Genomic DNA, 25,899 nt, shown 5'->3' on the forward strand with positions numbered 1-25,899 from the left:
CATTAAATGTGAATAAAAGGCAATGTTGATAATGATTATATCTGTGTGGGAGTGTGCAGGTGATTTTCACTATCTTTTGTGTAAATTTAAGAACTACCATGAATTTGTTTTATAATCAGAAAAATAGCTATAGAACTAAATAAAATCTAAGAAAGATACACAATCCCTGCCACCATCTCCAGAATAATTACAACTATTATTTGAATGTCCTTTGCCTGGTACTACATAAGGCTGTTAGTATAATTATTTCACTTATTCTTCTCAGCAGCTCTATAAGACAGAAATTAGATTTTTAGTTTTCAATTGAGGAATTAAAGCTTGGAAAGGTTAAACATGTCTAATGTCACACAGCTTATAAATGACAATGCCTGAATATGAACCCAGTACATATAACCATAAAATCCACTATTCTTCCCAGTACCTTTTGCAATTGTGACATATATCTTGATGCTCTTACAGGTTACAAGTTTACTAGAAAGCTCGTTATTTGAACTTTCAAATACTAGACCTTATTTCATAGTGTGAACCTAAAAGAGGACTCAAAGGACAGCAGAAAGACATACCCAACATAGAAAAGTATAAAAACAAAAGACATTAGAATTCATATTTCAATTTATAAAATTCATTTTCATTGAACATTTTTGTTAATATGACACTTCATGAGATAGAGGAAGAAGTCTTAACAAATTAGTGTTCAAATCATAGGATAAGAGAGTATTAACTCTTTCAAGCCATCAACTGAACAATTTAATGCGCCAATGAGCAAATTTTCAAAATATCCTCATCATCTGAGGATATCCTGAATTTTCATGTGGTTTTATGCAGTCTTTACAACAATCATGTAGTGTGTTTGATTTTGGTTTTCAGAAATACAGCCTTCTTCAATCATTTTCATCATAAATCCAACTTTCATACATATTTTCTTCTACATAATTAACAATTGACCCAGAATAATGCCCAATCAAATCAGTCTACTTTAATTTCAACAAGACTAACTAAAGTTAAAAAATAAGGACAGCAGCAACAACATAAATGAGATAGTCTGAGAGCACAGACATACTAGGTGATGGAATGTTTAGGGGATTGGAACAAAAAATAGTGATTAACAAAATTTCAAACATCTCTTCTGTAATGTAATTATTACTATTTACTAGACTTTGCTACTATATAACACAAGTAATGAAGTCAAAAAGTGACAAAATCCAGAACAAAGAAGCAATTCAGTAGCTTATCCATTTTGTCCCCTACCCCAAAGGCAACAACAATGATGTATTAAAGATTCTGGAGTCAAAGCCACAAAATTAAAGGAGAGCCTTATACTTAGAATATATAATAATGGAAGCACTCTGGCATCAAGTCCTCATAGAACAGATTCACGAATATCCAATATCATTTGCTAAACACTGGAGTTGAACAAGTAGTAGATGATAGGGTGGAATGGTGACAATTATCTTTTTCCTCCTTCAATTTGGAAAGCAATATGAATGACAACTTGCCAATTAAGATCACCAACACATGAGGATTCAGAAACTAAACTATGAGTCAAAAACAGGCTTTCTTTAGAGTTCATTTAAGTCAAGAGTTTTGGTAAGCAACAATGTCAATTATTGGCTTTTATCTGTCATTATAGTAATGATGAGCCTGCCAATACAATACCTATTTGTAAAATAAATAACAAGAAATCAACAAGGACTTGATGCAAGCGTAACATTCTTAGACACAAGTTAGCAATGTAGACAAATTTCTGAATTCTGAGCTAACCAACAAAAGGAATGATTAATTCTCCACCTACTCAATCCAAAGCATCTGAAAAAAACCAAGCACAACAACAAAACTAAGAAATAATGATACTCTTGTCCTCTCAGGACAAATGAAAAGAATTCTCAAAATACGATCCATTTAATTTCTTTCCCTAACACAACAATAATTCCTGAGCGAAACACCAAAGCTTAGGTTCACCAAAGCTATACTGAAAAACTAAACCTAGGAAAGCCCCACAAAGGTCTCCTGAAAAAATTTTAACTTATCCCCAAGACTCTGTGGACACATGTTCATAGGTTATCCGCAAAGACCCCACACATTTTTTTAAGGGAACAGCTAAACAAATTGGCCCCAACAGAAATACAAATAAATGGATTAAAAACTGGCTATCTAACCGTATACAGAGAGAAATCGTAATTGGTAGTCCGTCTAGTTGGGGAGAGGTTTCCAGTAGGGTCCCACAAGGATCGATATTGGGTCCCATTTTGTTTAATATCTTTATAAAAAATCTGGAAGACAAAGTAGAGAATGTGCTAATTAAGTCGATTGATGCTACTAGATTAGGCCTGATGGTTAAAGTAAATTGGATATAGATAAATGCTACTGGTCTTTAGAAATCCTTTAGATCAAGGCTAACAGAGAATGGGAATCTGAATAAGTTTTTAAAAAATGTTTTGTTTTTTTAAAAAAAACATCAAATTCCAAGCAGTAGAAGTAAATTGATTGAAAGTATCTTAGTGGCTTTGCATTAGAAAAGATTACGCACAATGGCTAAAGACAACACAAAGAGTCACAGCACCCACGAATGCAGAATAAAGAACACTCTTAAATGGAGATCTCTGTGGTGCAGCTTTAGTTAGAAAACTGTTGGCTGCAGGTGCATTTGATATGTGCAAGTACCATGGTGGTAAAAAGGTAAGAATAACTTGATTCTCAAATATACATGTTTTTAGTATTTGGCAGAAAAATAAACAAGGGAACAATATAAAGCTTAAAAGAAAAGTAAGGGGAGTTGAAACCTAAAGCTATGGGCAGGAACAGTGGGTGAAATCAATCAAAAGCAAATTCCATTAGGACACACGCACACACACACACACACGCACACACACACCACTAGAAGAATGCAAGAGAACATAGGAAAGACTCTCCTAGCATTAGAATAAAGATCATGTTTAAACTACTTCAAAGGACACTTTGGAAAAAATATTCAGTAGACCTCATGTTGGTTTAAATTTTATTTTTAAAATCTTAATACAGTACTACTTGTCGAATGAAGACAACTGTGAAAGTGACACTTGCTTATAAACTTTCATGTGCAGGTAGCTGGGATTTTTCAGGTGAAATCAACTGAGTTGGAATATATAAACTAACATGGAATTAACTTTTCAGTTTTTGTTTGTTTGTTTTTTATTTATTTATTTTTATTTGCCAGCACACTTGTATGTACACTGGAGAAGGATAGAAAAATCCAGATCAGAACTTTTAAATGCTTGCTATGCGACCTTGTCTATTTCACCTTCTTTAGGCACATAGGCTTTTACGTCGATGAAATGACAGGATGGAAATTATTTAAGAGCTGCAAATTCACTTATTAAAACAAAAACGTAAGGGAAGCTAATACAGAAAAGAGGCTGAAAAAAAAATGCGGCAGTATCTGCTGAATCAACACTGGGCTCCCACCTAGGCAGGCTTCCCGTTTTCAACCCTGCCTGACCTCAGGACAGAGCATGTGTTCAAAAATCACTTTCAAAAATCTGACACACTCCTTCCACCTTTAGGAAATCACCAGAGGAAGGTGAAAAATTTAATCCCACTCCGATTTTCCCAGAGCAGCCAACAACACTTAGCTGATTATAAGTGCTTGATCTTGGGAAAAAAAATAACTATAGAATTACAGTTGAAAAGAAGGGACATTCTTGATAAGAAATGGGGTGGTATTATTCATGATGCTGACACAAAAGACAGCACCACATGATCAGGAGCAACGTGGACCTCCTCTAACATTGCATGCTGGGTGAACAAAGAAACAGTGAGAGTCCGGAAAGCTTGATGGTCAGCGTTTTGTTTTAATCTAATCAAAATGCGTTGTAGGTTTTCTGCTCTGAGAAATAATTAATAAAGTTTGATGCAGTTGATTTGCTATAGATTTTACAGCTAATACCCTTTGAAAAATGATTTTCTTGATTTGACTTTAAAACTTCTAACACAAAACTTTCGCCTCTAAACAATACTCTGTTTTAGGCAGGTTACTGCATTCCACATGGTAGAGCATGTAGAACACATACGCAAGCATCACCAATAAGTATGGGGACTGCACATTTTATTTTAAAAAGTAATAATGCTTACTACTTACTGTATTTTAATATTTTATTAATATTTATCACTTACTGAGTGCCTACCATGTACTGAGGACTATATTATCCTCTTTCCACATTATCACAATTGTATTCATAAATAACTTTATGAGAGGAATTAACCCCATTTTACAGATGAGAAAACTAAAGGGTCAGAGAGGCCAAATTTTTTGTCTACTGTCACACAGTCGTTAAATGGGAAGGTAAATATTGAACTTGAAAGACTCTGAAATATTTGTTCAGAACCATTGTTCTAAATCATGACTCCTGATGTCTTGATTCTCACACATGCTGCTCAAAGAAAATGGAGAAACAACTTTGCTAAAGAATATTTAGATGACAAGGATATTATTTTTTTCAGTACCTCAGTTTCTTATGTCTGAAAACAAGAAGTTATGGGGAAGCTATCCCGTGTACTGCAGAATGTGTAGCAGCAACCTGGGCCTCTACACACTAGATACCAGTAGTAAATCTCATCCCCTAGTTTTTACAACTAAAGATGTCTCCAGACAATGCCTAATGTCCTGTGGGAGAAGAAAATGCCCCTGTTTTGAGAACCATTGAAAAATACTAAATAATCTCTGGTATCTTTTTTGTTCTCTCCTATTCCATCACTTGAATTGTAGGGTCTACCTTCAGCCAAGAGGATAGGCTTTTCACTACTATGGGGTAACTGCCTGGTGAACTTTTCTCTATTTCCATTTTAGAACTATCTGAAGCTCTGCAGGTTCAGTTTGTATCAAACCTTCTCTCTCTAGGTCTTAACTTTATCATTTAAATGCAAATTGGTATAAAAAATAGGGTAGATGAAAGTGAAGAGATCAGATGTTATCTTATTAAGTTAGACTTGCATTATGCAATTGATTTAGACTCATTTCAAACTGAAGTTCTATGAGATAGTGTTATTTATTTATTTATTTATTCTCTTTTCTTCTCTAAGACTACTATGTCAGGAAAATCAGAAAATAAGTTTAGAAAATACTCTTTCATTTGACAACCTGAGAGAACCACAATGGTAAGTTGGAATCTATTGGCAGATTCCAGTAAGTCAAACCTTGGGTATGGGAAGGAATTTGACAATTTCCTAGACCCTTATGGTGTTTTGGTTTCCAAGGGCCATACTTAAAATTTGCAATGTTGCAAATATCATCTTCTAAGCAAGAAGTGCCTTGGATTAGACAATAGTCTAAAACCAAATATTGGACCTATGGATATGTGAAAAACATTACTGAGTTAGAAGCTTCCATATGGTTTGCTCCAAATACAACTTCATGGTAGAGATTATTTATGCTTTGCTATCCTTGGAATTAAATTGAATTTAGAAATATCAAAACATCAAAGAAATAATCAGATAATTCCAGATGTTTTAAAAGGATTAATGTTTTCCTAGTCCCATCATGATGAACTATTTATTGGTCCAATATTACACACTTCTTTATAAACAGTATTTAGGACAGATATGAAAATCAGACTTTTCTTTGGCTTTTGCTAAACGTCTAAATGTGGTTTCTGGGAAAAGACATATAAAAGTATTCTGTTAGTGCAGAAAGTGCTATAACAGGAAGCCAGGTGAAGTTTAATATAAAGAGTAAAGAGAGCTGGCTCTACTGGGACTACCATCAAAAACCTTAAAGTGGTGATTCTCAAATTTGGATGCAGATTAGAACAACCTAGGGAACTTTTAAAAATTATGATGCCCATGGTTTCTCCAAGAAAATCAAATCAGAATTTCTGGGGAAGGGACAAAGGCTTCAGTTTTTTTTTTTTCAATCTGTGCAGGTCATTCCATTGGCACCCATAATTGAAAACTACTGACTTAACAAATAAACAGAGTTTACAGTTTTGTGGGAATTATTTGACCATGTCTGACTTAAGCAAGATGGTGGCCTCATATAGTCAAATGCTGCAGTGATAAGTGGTATATGTGCAAGGCATTATTATTTAAGGAGAAAATTATTTGTCTTTTCCCCCCTACTCTTCTTATATTCTTCTGATTACTTCAAAGAAAGAGTCTCAGTTTGTTCCTTGGTTGGTCTGTAACACATCTCTATACTTGCTTATCTTTCCTTTAAGTCAAAGAGAATGCAGATTTAAGGACCAGAGACTTCATCTAGTATAAATTAGAACTTAATGATATAGTTTTTTAAATTTGTTACATATATATATATATATAGAGCTATTGTCCAGTAAGTAATACTGACTGAAGTGACATTAAATTTCCTTTTTAAATAAATTAGGTGAATAAATTTGAAGAAAGCATAAATAATTACAGGTACTATACTCATATGTGGGAAAAAATCATAAAGGTCTTCTCATCTTTGAGCACTCCTCCTGTTAATGAAAAGGGCATCCCAATCTTGTGTCATGAGTTTGGTCTGTAATTGTGCTTTTATCATTCATTGTTTGTGTGATTTGGGGAAAATTACCCATTCTCTTCCCTGGGCTTGGTTTCCTCATTTGCTCAACAAGGTCATCAACCTGTATTGCTAGCATTCTTCCATGAGTTTAAGAAGCAAGGAGGGCTTGCCCTTTGAATTTACCTTGTTGACGTCCAGGCGCATCTTCTCATTGTTGGCACTGGCAGCCTTCTCAGCTGCTTTCTTTTGGCGTTGGGGCCCCCTCCCAAAGAAGATGTAGTTGACTAAAGCATATTCCAGAAGGGCCATGAAAACGAAAACAAAGCACCCCATCAGGTACATGTCAATGGCCTTCACATAGGGGATTTTAGGGAGAGTTTCCCGGAGGTGGGTGTTGATTGTGGTCATTGTGAGGACAGTTGTGATTCCTGAAAAAAAAATGGGAGAGTTAGAGTAATAATGTTCCTATCTCCTTTCTTCTTTCATAATAGCTGGAAAGGTGATCTATATTCATTTTCTCATTCATATACGCCACAGCCTATTTATTAGGCCCTTATTATTTTATGCCAGCCATGTGATAGGGTATGGAGATAGGAACAAATTAACTTACAGTGATCACTGAACATTTTGATCACTTCTTTTAATTAAATTTTTGTATTCATAGTTATATATCTAGTGGGGGTTTAAAATGTGAAGTAAATGCTATGATGGGCACATATGTAAGGTGAGAGTTGAGAATATGGAGAGGACTCTAGGTCAACTTCCTGATGTGGCAGGGACGAGGTTAGGAAATAGAGACTTTTAAGTTGATTTCTGAAGAATGAGTGAAAGTCACCCAGGCAACCCAGAACTGGGGGTCAAAAGTCATGTTTGACTTACAGGGACTGCTGGTAGAGAGAGCTTTTATATCAAGGTTGGATTTCGGGGAGAGTACACAGCCCATTACCATGATCTTAGGAAAATCACTGTGTGTACATTCCTGGACAGGATGGGAAGAATCGTGAGAAGAGTGGAGGTTATGAGCCATACAGAGAGCCTAATGGGGGAGTTTGAACTTAAAATTAAAGGCAATGTGGAGCAGGGGCCAGCTTCAAGCAAGGGGGCAATTTGCTTTTAGAACAATCACTGTGGTGGCAGTGTGGAGGATGGGGAGAAGCAGGCATGGCAGGAGTAACGAATGCCAGTTAAGAGGTTTTCAGAGTAATTCAACTGAATGATGAAAGTGAAGTCAATTAAAATAACAACAAGGGTATTGAAATTAAAGAATACATTATACAGGCAATATAAATAAATGATTATAAAACATTTAGGAATTAGAAGTGGAGGATAACAGAGAAGGAGGAATCATAGTCCTCAGGTATATGGACCGGACAATTAGGTATATAATGCCCAGATAAATAACACAGATGCATTCTAGGACTCCTTATGGAAAATGTGACACTGGGTCAGACTGTAATTGTTCGTCCTGTTGAGTTGGTATCTCTGACAGTGGGAAGTAGTTTCCCTCTAAGCTGTAATTGGAAGGTAAATGCACTGAAAGTCCAAGGTCCTGAGTATGATAAAGTCCAGCTTTGTAGCAAAATAGTGACGTGAAAATAGACAAAGATCAGAGGTCAAGATCACACAGATGGAAAGTCGTAGAGTTGCCATTGGAATGAGAATCTTTCTGACTCAGGAATCCAGGCCCTTAAACACTATCCGATAACACATGCTGAAAGTTAAATTTCATTCCTATGATTTTGGGGGGACATAGTTTTCTGATTTAATTTATCTCACTAGTAATAATGTCATAGTTTCCATTTTGTTTTTATACTCCACCAAGGAACAGCTACAGAAAAAACAAATCTGAGCATTTGATTCAGAGCACACCCATAAAACCTTGGTCTTGCTTTAGATACAGGTATCTTACATTTCTCATGTCTTCTGTATAGCCATCATTTTGAGACATTTTCCAGTTTCAATTTTCTCTTCATCATTTCAACTACGGATGATCCTGTATCATATGTATATAATAAAACTGACATTGCTGATTTTATTATTTATCTAAATCTCATTTTTAAAGTCTTTCTGAACCTAGTAAAAAATTGCTCACATAAAGACATTTTTAAAATGTCTTCTAAAAACTTAATAAATTATTTATTCTTCCTGTAATAGATACAAAAAAGACAGGTTTCAACTTTGGAAAAATGGGATATTTGCAAATTTTATTCATTCTTTCATTCCGCAACTGTTTACTGAGCACCATTCCCCATGCAAGACACTGCAGATATAAAACTAGATATGGACCTTTCTTCCATGGATCTTTCATTGCTGAAGGGGAAAAGGACATCACACAACTAAGTAAACATAAGTTATAACTGTGGTTAGTCTCAACACAGGGGAGGTCTATGGCACTGCGAATGTATACATCACAGGTGCTTGACTCAGCCTGAGAGGTCATTCCTTCTCCTTCCTTCCATCGTTGAGCCACATAATTTAATTTTAACCCCGTAGCTGAAGTGATCCCTTTAAAACAGAAATCAAATCATGCCACTTTTATGCTCATTCAATGGCTATTTCATTCAAAATAAAAGCAAAACTTTGCCGTGGCCTACCATCCCTTTGTGACAGCCCTTTTGTGATCTTTTAGGCCCCTTTCACTAACATTGTCTTTGCTACTTCCCCTGAACTCACCTGGCCTCATAAGCCTCCTGCTGACACTCTTGGATTGCTCCCACCCAGGGCCTTTGCAGTCATCTGGAATATTATCACCCAGATATCCACATTGCTCTTAATCTTCAAGTCTTAGTTCCAATGACAACTTCTGAGTGAAGTTGGCCCTAATTATTCTAAACTGAACTCCTAACAAACCCATGCCCCCTTGCTTTATATCCTTCTATAGATTTACCATATTGTATAATTTATGTGGTTATTAAATTTATTGCATATCTTTTACTGCTAGATATAACTTTCAGAAGACTGATGTATCTCCAGTGCTTAGTACAATTAGCATATGTTAGGTATTTAACAATTATTTGTTGAATAATAAATGAGTGGCTCTTCTAAGAAAGTAATGATTGAATTGAGGTCTCATGGTAAAAGTGAACAATTCAACATTTTAAAGGGAATAGTCAGAAACCACAATAAACAAGATTGTGTAAAAGGCCATTAATTTACTTTATCTGAAGTTAATAACAAAAATGTTTATGAAATGTAATTTATTCTCCTCTTGTATTTGTTAGAAAAAAAAAAAATCAAGCATAAGATGAGAGATGCCACAGATTACTTTTCAATATTCTTACTTTGTTGTCTCCTGCCTTAGCCATGCTACTCTGAAATGTTAATAAGACTTTAGAATTCTTTCTGTTTATCCATTTGCTACACACCACATTGTTTCGTCTTTCATGCAGGAAAAAAAGATGGAAGGGAACTCTTCTTAGGTAAAGAAGCACAGACACAAATTGAACAATTATGCAAGCAACATTACATGAAATATGTTTCAATAAAAATATCAAACTGATGGGACTAATCTCATTATCAACAGCTATACGGTTAACTAATAATGACCTGAAAGAGCTTTACTTCATGTTTACTTGATTTAATGCTGAATCAGATCACCCAAAGTCTCATAGCTAAACTCTTGCAGTGTGAGAGGTTCAGTTCATCATGCATCACAAATTTCAGGATAAGGAAAACGCGTGCATGCAAACGCAGACATGTACACACAGAGTCAAAGTCCACAAGCAGTAATAAAATGACCTACCTAATGCCACCCTTGCAGCTGAAGCATCGTAGTTAATCCAGAAGGAGACCCAGGAGAGGATGGTAATCAGGATGGAAGGCATGTATGTTTGCAGGATAAAGTAGCCAATGTTTCTCTTAAGCTTAAAGCTGAGGGATAACCTGGGATAGGAACCTAGAAAGGCAATTTTAGAACATCATCATTATCAATCAATATTTATAGGATACTTTTCTTTAGCGGTCCATAAACAGTACATCATCTCTCAATTCAGATTTAGCTCTTGGTGAAGGACACTTTCTTCTGCAAAAGTAGTCTGAGAGCCCTGAGTTTCTAATTACCAGGAGTTACTTAGTGTGGAAAGCATCCTGTACTCATCAGTAATTAAAAGAATTCCAGCTCTTCCCTACTCAGCCTCATAGAGTGAATCAAACATGGTCCTCCTCTGTAATTGTTAGGACAATTTGAGACAGTCCTTTTCTTCACTCTTTCAATTGTTTCTTAGTAAGTTCATCCTTTAAGATAGTCTTACATGAGAGTGAGGCTGCATGTTCTGGTCATAGTAAAAGAAAACTCCTCTCAAGCCACAGATTACAGTTTAAGTCTGTGATCAGTGGTGATGTTTCAGGGAATGTGGGTTTTTGTAGGTTTTCACGTATATGCATTCTTTTCTTTTATAATTGTTTCATTGCTTCCATTGGAGTTCTAAAAGTACACCTGACCCACCAAAAGGTGGAGAATCATTGCTTTTGAACAATATTTATGGGAGATACAACTAAAGAATCAGCTTCCTAAATCTGGGTCCTTTGATGGTGATGACCTGGGGAATTATCCTTTAATAAAACAAGATAACTAACAGAGCACAGTCTTAGACTATAGGAAGTTCACATGATAAGTAGCCAGGGAGAGGATATTCTCATTGTTTGGAAGAAAGCCTTGTTTAGTTTTTGGAGGGCTAGGCTAAGTGTCTGAATATGATAGTAAGAATATTCTAAGTAGGAACTCATTTTCATAGATTTTTAGGAATTCAGCAGACCTCAAACTTAGGAAAAGTTTCTGTTTCTTGTTGTTGTTTTAAAGTTAAAGGCAACTTTGTATTTTTAATAAGTCACACAGTTTTTGCCTGAAGTGGTTTGCAGGCACACAAAGTATCTGACTTCTTAGCAGAAGAGCCATTACAGTATTAGTTATTTCTGTGCCTGTGGGGTTTATTTCAATAAGAAAAATATAAAGAAGCATACCTCTGTGGGTTTAATATTTTTGCCTAAATGAGTGTCTACCAAATGATTACTTTCCTCAGCTTTATTGCTACAAAAATGCAAAAATTTTGCTGATGAAATCAAGTATGACCATCTAAAATCTCCATACTGGAAGGATAAAGATGGCAAAGGCCTCGGGATAATCTTAACACCTGAAACAGCTTTCTGTTCACAAAGGAGGTAAAACTGTGCAAAGAAATCCTTTGAAGAAAACATTAATTCCTCCCATTGTCTTTGGAGAATTTCATGTGATCAGACTTGAATGAACCACAATTTGGCTCTCCCAGTGATTCAAGGGATTATGAACAATTCCGTGGGAAGCATAATGTTATAATGTTGGGGAAGAGCTCTGAGTCAAGTCTTCCTCTTTCTCTTCCTGTATTCTTTCTAAAAATTAGTTGCTTCTCTAGCAAATGAGATACACTGAGATGATCCTCTCAGCTCTGCTGGGGTGGCTTCTGGAAAGTCATAGTATGGGTCCCTAGTGGAGCAATACGCTTCATGGGAAACTGAGGGTTTTCAGTGGATTTGTCTTCTAAAGTCGTTGTGCTTCCCTGGGACATAACTCTAATATAAGTGAACACGTTTAACAAAACATGGTGAAGATTATTTTCCCTTAACACTTTTCCGTGATACAAACCTGTGGAAAAAACAACCTTCTTGGTGATAAGTTTGTAATCTACAATAGAGAACTGTGGAAGTTCAATTTTCGTTACTCCTGTTACTGCATTATCATCGCCACGCCAGTAAAATTCAATGTCATCAGTTGTGTATCCATCTGTGAAAGGAAACATACACATGCACACACACAAATACAGAAAACAAAACAAAACAAAAAAACAGACAAAACAGAAAAAAGAAACCTGTTTAGAAGATCAACGATATAAATAATATAAAGATATAGCTAAAGGCTGTTATGTGTTTGGTATCATACAAAACATTTCAAGTCTATTACTGTATTTTATCCTCATGACGATCTCATTAGGGTGGTATAATGAGGCCTATATTAGACTTACAAAAGCTTAGAGAAATTAACAGTATAGACTCTCTTGCAACTAGGAAGTGGTATAGTTGGGACTTAAACCCAGGTTTATCTGATTATGAATCCCATTCTATCAAACATTACCACATTATCATATAACATCATCACATAACCCTAGGTTTACTTTATGAGAAGATAAAATAAGAGAACAATAATTTAAACTATTAGTATAATGCTGAATATTAACAAATTCTCCCCCAATATAAAGCATATGAATTACATTTGAATTTCAAGCCAGAAGTGATTACGAAGAATCATCTGTTCAATATTCATGTAGTTGATTTTGAAATTTGACTTTGTAACATATTTAGTTTCAAAGAAAATCTTCCACAGAAAAGTTCAAAACAACATTAACTTCAATCGCTTTGAGGAGTAGATATAACTGCATAGTGTACATTGGACATGCACAGTGCATTTTGGAGGCATGCTTCCATTCATTCCACAACTATTTATTAAACACCTACTACGCATATCAGGGCACAGTTGCTGGGGATGAGATTCTGTATAACAAAGACATATTCTCTGTTATTAATGATACTCTCAATTCACAGGGTGGAGTACAATCTTAAGAAATGAGCATACATATAATCCTAGCTAGTAAGAAAACATGTAACAGCAATGAATAAGCACATATTAGATTGTAAACAGTGCTATACAGGGATGTATGCCACAAAATCCAGTGAATATTAATAATATCTTATAAATTCACCCACCCTCCAAAAAAACCCCAAATAAAAAGCATATACCACATTTCATGTGAAGAGATATCACATTCATCTTTTCAAAGAACTTTTGCATCTGGATAGTTGATTTTTACAAGTCTGGGAGACAGGCAAGATGGATATTGCTCTGCCATTTCCAAAAACAAACCAACAAATTTAAAAGACTGCTTAAATTCTTTGCCTTTTGACATATGACTAGTCAGTGTGACAGGGACGTCAAGAATACCAATCCTTGACTCTTAGCCCCAGACGATTTTCAACAAACCACCTCTCCTTCCTCCAAAGAGAGGGAGTTCAATCTTTAAAATAAGGCAGAAAAAAATGGTTTTTTTTTTTTCAAAGAACTAGGATACCTTCAATTGCAGAATCTACATCAAACAGCACAGCTCAAGCTGTATGGTTTAGCTCTTCTAGAAATCTACAGTTCCCTTTTTTTCATAAGAGTAGCCACTTTATCTGATGCAGAACTACAGTTTTTTGGAAGAGTTATAGAGCATTTGAAATTCTAATACCACAACCGAAGGCCTCTGGATATAGTTAACGACTTTCAAAAAGCTTCTTTACTTGCAAACACCACAAACTATATTGAAATCCAAATTGTAGAGTTTTAATTGATTATACACCAGCAATATTTTATTAGTATGATCTAATGAAGAGCCATTTGCTTTGGTAGAAAGTCTTTTTTATGTAACTTTCATTTAAAAGTAAATTTCAGGGCAAGGCACAGTGGCTCATGCCTGTAATCCCAGCACTTTGGGAGGCCAGCGTAGTAGGATCACTTGAGGCCAGGAGCTCAAACCATCCTGGGCAACATAGTGAGACTCTGTTTCTATGAAAAAAATGATAAAAAATTGGCCAGGCATAGTAGTACATGTCTATAGTCCTACCTACTTGGGAGACTGAGGTGGGAGGATTAAGTTCAGGCATTTGAGGTTGCAGTGAGCTATGATGGCACCACTGCACTCCGGCCTGGGTGACAGAGTGAGACGCTGTCTCTAAAAATATATATAAATAAATAAATAAAAGTAAATTTCAGACTCATGATTTCAACATACATTCCAGGTATTAAGTGAATTGAATAGTAGGCAAATTCTCAGAAAAGAGCCCCTCACTTCCCTCTAAAATTCTCTACCCAATCCTGAGAAGTGAGATGCCTATCCCATAGGATAACTGTACTTTTCCTATGATTTCAAGTTTCCTAATGTGGTGACAAAATACTCAGTCTGAGGCTCCATGTCAAGTGTAATCCAATTTCTTATCAGTTCTTTATCCATACCTCTCAGTTATGAAATAGTTCAGAGACAATGACAATCCTACCTTTGATAAACCAGTTTAAAACAACAAAAGGACTACAGCTCCTAAAATCAAACCAAGTACTCAGAAATGCACTGTAAATTTTTTTATTATATAAACATGAAAAAAGGCGTTTATGAAAAAAGATGGTAATCATGTCCCATGAAGTTGCTCCTAACCAAGATTCTCCATGGTTTTCCAAGATGGTAACCAGCAGCATGTTGCAAAATAGCAACTGCCATTTATTGCGTTAGTTGGTGGTATATGCTAGGCACTTTGTTAACTAGACGCCATCCCTTTCTACAAAGAGCTAAAGCCTCTACTTCAAGGACACTGGGTTTAAGATGCCCAAGAAACCAGTAGAGATTCTTATTTAGCTAATCAGGAATTGGCATGGTATCTGATTTTCTTTTTGATAAGCATTCCAGATAATTCTATTGTAGATGACACATAAAAACACTGAGAACCACTTGTCTAGCAAATGAAAAAGATAATGATAGCAATTAAAATAAATGCAGTTATTTATTGAGTGTTGTTACTCATTTTACTAGGAAGTCTATTAAGCACTTCACTTTCATTATCTCATTTAATCTTCACAACAATCATTTTATAGGTGAACAGTATTTATATACATTATTTGAAATAATGAGCCTGGATCCTGCAAGTTAGTTACTTTTGTCATTAACTCATCATTGAGAAAACTGAGATTCAGAGAGATTAAGGACCTTGCTAAAAATCACACATCTGGCAAGTGATAGACTAAGGACTTGATGCTGTATCTATGTGACTGACCTCAAGGAAAGCATTTTTTCCACTGCATTCCCTGCCCCACCAATAGGCCATAAAAAATACATGCTATGTTCAAGAAATGTCCATTTTCATACAAACAAATGCAGCCATCTTCCAAAGAAGAGAAAAGAAAAATGAAACACTCAGTATTTCTTACATAAAGAACTAGGTCTAAACTAATAGAGTATATATGGTCCTCCAGGTTTCTTTCCTCCTAATCTTCCTCAGTATTTACCTTCTTTTATCCATTGCTATAAATATTATAACAGAAGCTTATCTGTAGGCAGAGGAATGCGAATGTCTATAGCATTTCAACCAGGTTATATAAGAGACGCTGATTAGTTTTCCAACAGCAGAAACATTATTAAGAACCGCAAACTTTTGGCAAAATGACAGTATTTGCTAGGCAATACCTTGTGTGGAGCAGGCACTCAGTAAACATTATTAAATTAATAAAGCAATTACTTAATGCACATGTGAATTTGAGTTTCTGTTGCTTTATGTAAATGGTTTCTCTAGATGTTTATATATTGTAGAGGATCATGCATTGCATTTTTATTTCTGCCTCTTGCTCTTAGCATAGTGCCGGCACACAGTTAGCACTAAATAAACATTTTCTGAGTGAGTAAAGAAACACCTAATAAAGAGAACTCTGAAGAATAATTCAAGGTTCTTCATTATATATTTCTCCCTATGTATTAGTTCTTCCTAAGTTACTGCACATCTCTTTGTCTTCTGTTTCCTAACCTGTAAATTGTGACACCTAATATAATAATAATAGTCACTTCACAGAGCTGTCAGGAAGAAAAAAAAAGAAAAAGATGTAAAATGCTTAGAACAGCACCAGCAGATAATAACGAATATTTCAGTTGATAGTTATTCAAATTGGAATTATTAAAAATGAATGCAAAACATATTTCGTGTCCCATTTTGTGGTTATTAAATGAATACACACAATTTGCACAATGGAAAACATAGCTGTTCAACCACACTTATAGAACCCTCCAACGTTTTGGAAATTGCTAATAAGAAGTTTCAAAGTTATTTTGATGTTTTGGGTTTTGGAATCTGACACAATAAGCAGCACACTGTATTTACTTCTGGCTACTGCTAGTCTTAGCAAATCCAATCCTCTTGACTTCATTTTAGGCTAACTGAGAATAGAAGATTGCAAATGGAAAGCAAATGTTGCTATTGCATCATTGGTTTCTGAAGATGAAAGAGCAATGAGTTCCATGACAGTTCCAAGATGGTCAAGTTAAAAGACAACTCGATATACTACGTAGAATTCGTTTAAAGCAGACCTCGTTTTCTTCTTTTCTTTGGATATTCTCTGGAGGAATATTTAGCAGTCTCTCAAAGTGATTAAAAACTAAAAGAAAACATATGCAAATACATCTGACCTGACTTTTACAGGTTTCATAATAATGATGAGTTAAAAAAAAAATTTAGATTTCTTTAAAAAGATATCAGAAGGTAATGCACTGAAGTACTTCATTAATGTACTGCAAATTAAACTCATCATTTATATTTTATTAATGGGATTCCAGAAACTGAGTCATTAAATAAGTTTGTATTATCGTCAAAAACATAAGACACATAATAATTCAGAGGGCTTATAAATAAACTAAAATACAAATTCACTGGCATTCACCTGAAGAAATTCAAGTTATATGAAATGTTACAAGCCTCTGATCAGGAAGGACAAATATCAAAATCCATAAAATATATATACATATGATACGAATGATAGATACGTTCTCTTTCAAACATTGATGAAAAATATGTATTATATAGGATCTAAGAAATAGAAATACCATTTTAAAGCATTTACATAATAACTAAATACGATCTCACAGTTGTGACATTACCTGATCATATAACATAGCATTTTAAAAAGTTTTTTTCTCTGTTTACTGTCAATCTACATATCTATTTTGTTATCTACTAAGTCAATATTTCATTTTAGAATTGTTTTACTGTGCAAAAAATATGAACCTGTGCCAAGATATTAAACAGCAGGAACCAATGAGAACATTTAGAAGAGGTGAATTAATGCCACTACTTATTTTTTCTAGTGGGAAATTAAGGTGACTTATTGTTCTCTCATTACTTATTTAAACTTTGTTTCTCATTTGGATTGGTAAATATTCTAGGATTGTATCCAGTATAGCAATTGTCACATAGCAGTTGCTTTAATCTGTTAATTTTGTCATCATAACCAATTGGCAATCAATGAGAACTATGGGTCAATGTTATTGCGATAGTTCACACTAATCATGGTGGTTTCAGTCTTTTAAGAACCATCTTAAAAGGTGCATAAATTTAATGTGTACATCACAGCATTTCATGTGTACATCACAGCACTTTTTGAATAAAATACTTCATCATAAAATAATTTAGCACATACCCTCCATTTGTATCTAAAATGTTGTATAGTTACTATTATTAGTCTGTAAATAACTATTAGTAAAACTTGATTTCTGTTCTCAGAAACACTAACCTGTAATGTGCTTCATGGAAAAGGGTTACACAATCAATATATTTGGGAGTAACTACCCATTTTGGCTCCCTATTATAAAGTCATAAAACATTTAAAACAGTAGTTCAGGAAAACCTGCAATAAGTAATCTGCTTAATTTTACTTACTCCTGCAATATCCCAAATTTATTTAACCATATACATTTTTTAGCATAGAAAAATACCCTCCCTGGTATAATCATTCCATAAAATACTGGACTGCAATTATTCACACATTTTAGGGAAGTCATACACAGTGCTCTTTATTTGTGTCCCCTCGAAAGCTAGGTAAGCACTGGAGAAGACCCACAGTCCCTCAGAGACAGATTCTGATTTGTAGTGGGTTAACCATTTTTCCCTCCAAAAATGTTTCCAGGAGAGAAAAAAGTGGCCATAACATAGAGATAGAATTATCTTTTCATGAAGCAAGAGAGATAAATATTTCAGGGAAGCAGCATGATCGAATGTTCAGCCAGAAGGCAAGCATTCTTCTCATGACTAGCTTGAGTGACCATAATTAGAAGTCTGTCAGTCCACCATTAGAATGAAATCCACTCCATGCAAAGGCCTGTGTGCTCTGCAAAGGTACAGGACTGAGCGCAGTCGATGCCAATTAGAGTCACTGGGATATTTCGAGAGGCAGAGACAGACACACACTTGTCAGCCAGAACTCTTTCAACTCAATATCGAAAGTGTTCCGAAGACACTCTGAGTGATTGCTCTGACTCCTTAATTGCATCTTATTCTTCACTCTGCTCTTTAGATGAACTGCTAGACACACATTTTTTGCTGTCAAATCATTTCTAGACCTCAAGTAGCTCAAAATTATCGGCATAGGGTAGGTCAGGTTTGATTATCTAGTGGCGTCTTAGTAAGGACACCATCAAGTAAGTCATGGCCCAGCATTCAACCTTCATCAAAGATGACCTATTGTTTTTTTGTGTAAGTACAATTTTTTAAATTCAAGTCTTATGATGTAGGAGAATAGGAAATCATTAATAAGCAAGTAAAATGTCAGATTGTGGGCTTTAAAGACCATATCTTCATTCAGATTCCAATGCAAAACCGTGTATTTGCTGTCTTTGTACGGGAGCAGGGTGATGGGAGCTGTTTCTACAAATTTGGCTCCATAATGTGTTTCTTACATTTTCTTACTTATGTTTAGAGAGACTAAGCCATTAATCTACTGACCCAGGTAAAAGAAACCAGTTAATAATAATAAACAAAATAGCCACAACAGTGATAATATATAGCAGCTACCAACTATAGAGCCCTATGTACCAGGCACTGCCTTAAGCTCTTTATAAGGTTCCATCTCTACAGAGAACTAAAGCGTTATCGCTCTCAGGATTCTTCCCCTTCATCTAACCTTGATTTATCCATATGCATGAACTCTAAGTCCTGAAGTAACATTGACAAGTCAGAAAACCTTTGGCATAAAGAGTAGGCCAATGCTTCTTAAGCTGATGTGCACAAAAATCACTTGAAAATCCTGTGAAAATGCAGATTCTGATTTAATAAGTGAAACCCCAGATAGTGAAATTCTAATAAACTCCCAGGTGGTGCTGATGCTATTTGTCCATGGACCATCCTTAGCGTAGCAGGAGATTGGGAGATTTTTACCGAGTGTAAGTCATTTGCCATGTGGTAAGTGTCAGGCAAGAAAAATCTTGGATCTAGCCATATCCAAAGAAGAACAAGGATTTTTTCTGGACAAAAGTTTTCATAAACTCCAACATTAAAATATTTTTTCCTAGTCCGATCTCCTTTACAAGGAATAGAAGAAAACATTGCTGATGCTGTCTCTATTCAGGGGCATGGTTTCCTTAAATAGTCTATGACCTACACTCATCAATAGCAGAAAATACAGAGATGGGGCTAGGTCCAAAATTTTTCTGCAAATTTGTATTCATGCCAGTTTTATTTAAATATTTTGCCTCATTAGGCTAAGAATACTACATTCTGGCATTGGATTTCTGCATCTTTTATTCATATTCTTCAATAGACTTGTCAGTAACCTTTTAGGGTTTCTGCCTTCCTCCAATATTTATACTACATATGCTGCTACTATTTTTTTTTTTTTTAAGTTGATGGGAAATAACAGATGCTGGTGAGGCTGTAGAGAAACAGGAACGCTTTTACACTGTTGGTGGGAGTGTAAATTGGATCAACCATTGTTGGAGACAGTGTGGCTATTCTTCAAGGATCTAGAAACAGAAATACCATTTGATCCAGCAATTCCATTATTGGGTATATACCCAAAAGATTATCAATCATTCTACTATAAAGACCCATGTACACATATGCTTATTGCAGCACTGTGCACAATAGCAAAGACTTGGAACCAATCCAAATGCCCATCAATGGATAGACTGGATAAGGAAAATGTGGCACATATACACCATGGAATACTATGCAGCCATAAAAAAGATGAGTTCATGTTCTTTGCAGGGACATACATGAAGCTGGAAACCCATCATTCTGAGCAAACTAACACAGGAACAGAAAACTAAACACCACATGTTCTCACTCATAAGTGGGAGCTGAACGATGAGAACACATGGACTCAGGGAAGGGAACATCACACATGGGGGCCTGTTGGGGGATTGGGGGCTAGGAGAGGGATAGCATTATGAGAAATACCTAATGTAGATGATGGGTTGATGGGTGCAGCAAACCACCATGGCATGTGTATACCTATGTAACAAACCTGCATGTTCTGCACATGTATCACAGAACGTAAAATATAATTTAAAAAAAAGAAAAAAAAAGTTGATCAGTATACTTAATATTTGTGCACTTTGTATCTTACAGCTCAATAAAAATTTTAAAAGATGAAAAAAATGTTTATGATAAATTTCTATAATTTATAAACTAAAACAGAATAATAATAAAAAAAAACATAGAAAATTCCTTGTTGGATATCCCAATTGGGGAAGTGAGAATTTCCCACTTCAATTCAACTTCAATGCAAATTCTTCAGGCATTCAAAACTCCATCACTCTAGCTTCTACCTGCAGCCTCATTTTCTATTATTCTTATTCTTTTTCCAAATCTCTCATCTTTTACTTTTCATACTCTTCAGCAATACTCAGAAATCCTTTGACCTCAAGGTACTGGTTCAAGTTATTTCAGTTACTTAAAATATCTTCCCCTTTCACATCAACTGTCTGCACCCTTTAAAAACAGATTTCAACTTCCAACTTTCCCAAGACACTATCTTGTTTTCCTTAAGTTGCAATTGTTCTATCTTTACTCCTCTGATATTTCCACAGCACTCTAGTGAAATTTCTGTGAGTGTGGTTCTCACAGGCAGTTTTGCATTAGAGGATTTGTGGATGTTTGTTGGATAGTCTTCCCCTCTAGACTATCTTTCAAGAAGGTGAAGAACCATGTCCAGTCCTTCTCTGTAGCTCTTTTCCTTCTTAATACAGGTCTTAATTCAGAGTGGCACTCACCCAAGTTTGCTGAACTGAACTGTCAACATGCTAATCCGTTTACTTGTGGCTCCTCAGATCCCCCTGAGAATGCAGTGATGAGCAGATGTCATTCGCTGAATTGCAAGGTAGTCGGACTGCAATCCTAAGCATCATTAGTGGCTTGGGATATGGAATTCTCATGTATTTGTCTTAGAGTATCAGAGTCATTAAAAGAAAGGCAATGCTGCCAGTACCCATTTATAAAAAGTAGCTACCAAGTTGGAGTAAAGGTCTCTGTGTTGAGGGAAACTTCTTGATGTTGCTGACTTTTAATTCGTATTTTCATTCCTAAGTTGAACAAAAGCTTCGTTTGAATGGCCATGACCCACTGATAATGATTTTCTCTGGCCTGATAGATTTTGGAAACCACTCTGCCACAATTGTCTCCAGAGAGAGCTGATACCTACAGCTCAAATGGAATAATGTTCCCTGGTGAAAATAGTCACACAGAAGAGTTGGTTAACTCAAAAGTGATAATGGGAGATGTTTAAATTAACAAGGCCAATTGAATGGTCCAGGTGATATGCACAAATGTGCAATAAAGTGTCATCAACTGTTACACCAACATATCTGCTTTCTAATAAGAGGTAACAGAGAAAGTAAAGTCCTATCTGAATGATGTAGGAACTGGTCTGCGTCTCTCCATCTTAACCCATTCTTTTGCACATCTTCACTGGGATAGGGGTCAGCTGAAGACTTGCTTATTTAAGGAATTGCAGGCAGAATGCTCCTGAAGATAAATTTTGCGTCTAAAAGAGTTATTAGTCTGTAATACGGACTGTTAGCATGTATCCTGAATAATAAGACAAATTTTCATACTGTCCCTAAACTCTAGATGTGAACCCTTATCTGTTCTATCCTCTATTAGCACTCAGTACATTTAATTGAAATTATCTGGTAAGGATTTTATCTTTTTTACTCAACTATGAGTTCTTATTTAAACAAGGAGCACACATTCTTAAAATTTGTAACCATGGCTTGGAGCAGAAAGGAGGCAAATATCAGATATTCAGTACATATTTACTGAGACAGACTGAACTTGTGTTAGGAGAAAGGGCTTATGTAAATAGCAGGAGAGAGTCCTTGGAGGTGGACAGCAGGACTGCTGCTCAAGCAGACATATATGCACAGTTAAACATGGCATTGCTATTTTGTCTAGGAGAGTCAGTTCAATGAATTGATCTAAAGCATGAGCTTTTTAAATGGCCACTAGCTAATATTTCTAAAGCATTTCTTGTGTGAAGCAAAGTACTTTACATGCATTGCCTCATCTAATCGTTAATAGAATCCTTTAACGGAGAAACTATTTTTCTTATTGTACAGATGAAGAATGTGCAAGTTAAAAAGGTTAAGTGACTTGTCCAAATGCCAGAAATGAGAATTGAACTCAATCTGCTTTAACACTGAAATCCAGTCCCATAGTTGCTACATGTAACACCTGACACTATTATTCAAAGCCATATTTTTGAATTATTTTGTAAAATTACAAAAAATTCTGTAATTATGTGCACTCTACTTTGTAACATGACTTTGCAGCTCCCCGCATGCAGAGGTAGAGTATTTCCCCATGCCTTGAATGTGAGCTGCCCTTGTTACTTGCTTTAATCAAAAACAGTATCCTTGGGCCAGGTCTAAGCTTATGCTGCAAACAGGCCTTGGATAGCCTGCTGTATGATTAGGGCCATGTGACTCAGTTACCTTCATCATGGGAGCCAGCCAGACAGTCTTCAGCCCACCTCTGTGAGGACCACAGATACATATGTGAGCCCAGCTAAAATCAGCTGGGCCTGGCTTGGATTGGCAGAACCTCCCAGTCGACCTGACTTCTGAGTGACAATAAATGTTTTTTGTTTTAATCTACTAGGTTTTGGGTTAGATTAAAAAGTAGCAAAATCTAATAGAGAATGCTAGGTTCTGTAGAAAACAGAAAACAAACCATTTTTTCCCCATTCATTGGGCGATTTATACATCTTTACCTCCAGGATGACATTCATAATCACAGCTGGACATTGCTAAAGGGAATCTCCAACTGGTTTTATGAATACTATAGGTTAAGCCATATGACACAACACAAATCAGAAGACCTACCTAGGTTCCTGTCCCCGCCCTCCTATACATGAGCTGTAGAATTTTGAGCAAATCATACAGTCTTTATAGAGTTAAGTTTCTATATCTGAAAAAAAATTGTTATTCTAAAAGAGCAATTCTCAACTTTTTGGTCTTAGAATCCCTTTATACTGCAACATTATTAAGGATTACAAAATAATTTTGTTTATGTGGGTTATAGCATTTCATATTTACCATGTTAGGAATTAAAACACAAATTTAAAAATATTTATCATTAATTAATTGAAACCAACAAAAATGATCCTATTATCTGATGAATATAATTAATATTTTATGAAGAATAACTATATTTTCCAAAACAGAAGAAAATTAAGAAGACTGTATTGTTATAAATTTCTGTAAATCTCCTTAATGTTAATGATTAACAGAAGATAGATGGATTCTCAGATTCTCATATTAGTTTCTACATTTATTTTTGAAATACCTTATTTCATTTAGCCCCTGGAAAACATGACTGTACATTGTGAAAAAATGAAAGTGAATAAGGCAAGTAAAGTCTTGGTTTTGTTACGAAGAAAGTGTTGACCTCAAGGACACATCAAAAGGGTCTCAGAAACCCCCAAGTGTCTCTGGACCACACTTTGAGAATTATAGTTCCAGAGGATCTGTAATCTAAAATCCTGTGATTTAATTAAAATTACAAATAATTTATTAAAATTTTAATTATTAAAAATTACCAAAAACTAGCCAACTTGTCTTCCTCTGTAGTAGAAGCAAACATAATATACTTTTGAATAGCTAGGGATTTAAAGATCATTTTTACATTTTAGACTAAATTTATATATATATATTTGAAAACGTTCAAGTTTAATTTAACTCATTTGGTTATCCTTTGATGAAGTGGAGCTTGCATATTTTGAAAAGGAAACTAATGCGTTTATATATAATTGAAGCTAGTGTTCATTCATATCAGACTATCGACCCACTGAAAGGCGTACATATGTGAATAAGTGAATTGCGAACTCTCTTCATATGCCCCTTAAATACCTATGCAAATTAATTCACACAAACAAGACTCTGAAAGTGACTTCATTAGTGCCGGCCAAGGAGTTACCATTTGGGGCTTCTTGCATAGAATAAAAAATTTTCATCTCAAAAAACAGTTATGCAGAAAATAGCTCAAGTAATACAAAAAGCCTTGACCAATATTTATGCAAATCTGTTCTTTTCTAAACTACTAATTACATTCTTGGCTTCAGGAAAAAAAAAATTCCTTAAATAAACTTAAAAAAAAAAACAAAACAAAACAAAATACAGGACCTATGAGAGATATTAAATGATTATTAAGATATTAAAAATTAAATAATTGCTATTTATTAAAGAATCTTCAAGACCCAAACTCAGCCAAGATAAATGCAACATCCTTAGATATTTATAGTTCTTGTATTCAAGTTGAATACGGAATTAGTATGCTGTGGTGATTTGAACGATATGTACACAAATTCTTTGATAGTCCACAAATGGTGGAACTTAATTCCCCTCCCCTGGAGTGTAGGCTGTATTTATTGATGCACTTCTGAAAAAAAGAATACAAGAGAGGTGGTGATATGTTTCTTCTGAAATTAGGTTATAAAAAGATAGAAGGTTCTGTCCAGGATTTCCTTGCAGCCTTTTTCTGTCATTCTGATTTCTTGCTCTTCTATGTTGTAAACTGCCCCATGGAGAGACTCGCATGGTGGGAAACTGAGGGAGCTCTCCAGATAACAGTCAGAAGAACTGATGCCCTTTTACAACAGCCTGCGGGAAACTTAAGCTTGCCACAACTGCTTAAGTGGGTTTGAAAGAAGAGCCTTTCCTGTTTGGGCTTTCGAATGAGACCACAGCCCCAGAAAACAGCTTGATGGCAACTTCATGGGAGACCTTGAGCTGGAATCCCCTAGCTAAGCCAATCCTTATTTTTGATCCTCAAAAGTTATAAAATAAGAAAGGTCTGTTTTAAGCTATTAAGCTTTAGGGCAATTTGATAATCAGAAGTAAATGAATAACAAACCTTTTCATAATAAAAAACTCTTAGCAAATTAAGTATAGAAGGAATGTAGTCAGAATGATAACGGCTGTCAATGACAAACCCACAGCTAACATTCTACTTAATGGAGAAAAGTTTAAAGCTTTTATGCTAGATAGGGAATAAGACAAGGATGTCTGATAGGGAATAAGACAAAGATGTCCACTCTTGCCCCTTCTATTCAACTGGAAGTCATAGAGCAATTAGGCAAGAGAACATAAAAGGCATCCACACTGGAAAGGAAGAAGTTAAATTATCCCAGTTTGCAGATGACATGATATATACAGAAAATCCAAAAGGTGCCACCAAAAATTTTTTAGAGCTAATAAACAAATTCAATAAAGACTCAGGAGATAAAATCAGCATAAAAATCAGTAAAGTTTCTGTACACTAACAACAAAGTAACCAAAAAAAGAAATCAATAAAACAATCCAATTTACAATAGCTAAAAAATAAAATTAAGAATAAATTAA

General features: G+C 35.3%; 1 protein-coding gene across 5 annotated transcripts in view; it reads right to left on the bottom strand.

Moving 5' to 3' along the window:
* Positions 1 to 25,899, bottom strand: part of GABRB2 (gamma-aminobutyric acid type A receptor beta2 subunit) — a 262,866-nt gene that overhangs the window by 36,664 nt on the left and 200,303 nt on the right. For 3 of the 5 annotated variants that reach the window (XM_003900467.5, XM_017960104.2, XM_017960105.3), the window contains exons 7-10: positions 12,090 to 12,227; positions 10,215 to 10,367; positions 6,656 to 6,900; positions 2,157 to 2,270 (exon numbers count right to left, since the gene is read on the bottom strand). In XM_003900467.5, the coding sequence (XP_003900516.3) occupies positions 2,157 to 2,270; positions 6,656 to 6,900; positions 10,215 to 10,367; positions 12,090 to 12,227 (650 nt within the window). The remainder of the gene's footprint in view (positions 1 to 2,156; positions 2,271 to 6,655; positions 6,901 to 10,214; positions 10,368 to 12,089; positions 12,228 to 25,899) is intronic. The other 2 variants (XM_003900468.5, XM_009209523.4) reach the window with 1 other exon arrangement.

The sequence above is a fragment of the Papio anubis genome, chromosome 5 (genome assembly GCF_008728515.1).
Source record: "Papio anubis isolate 15944 chromosome 5, Panubis1.0, whole genome shotgun sequence".
Classification (NCBI taxonomy): domain Eukaryota; kingdom Metazoa; phylum Chordata; class Mammalia; order Primates; family Cercopithecidae; genus Papio; species Papio anubis.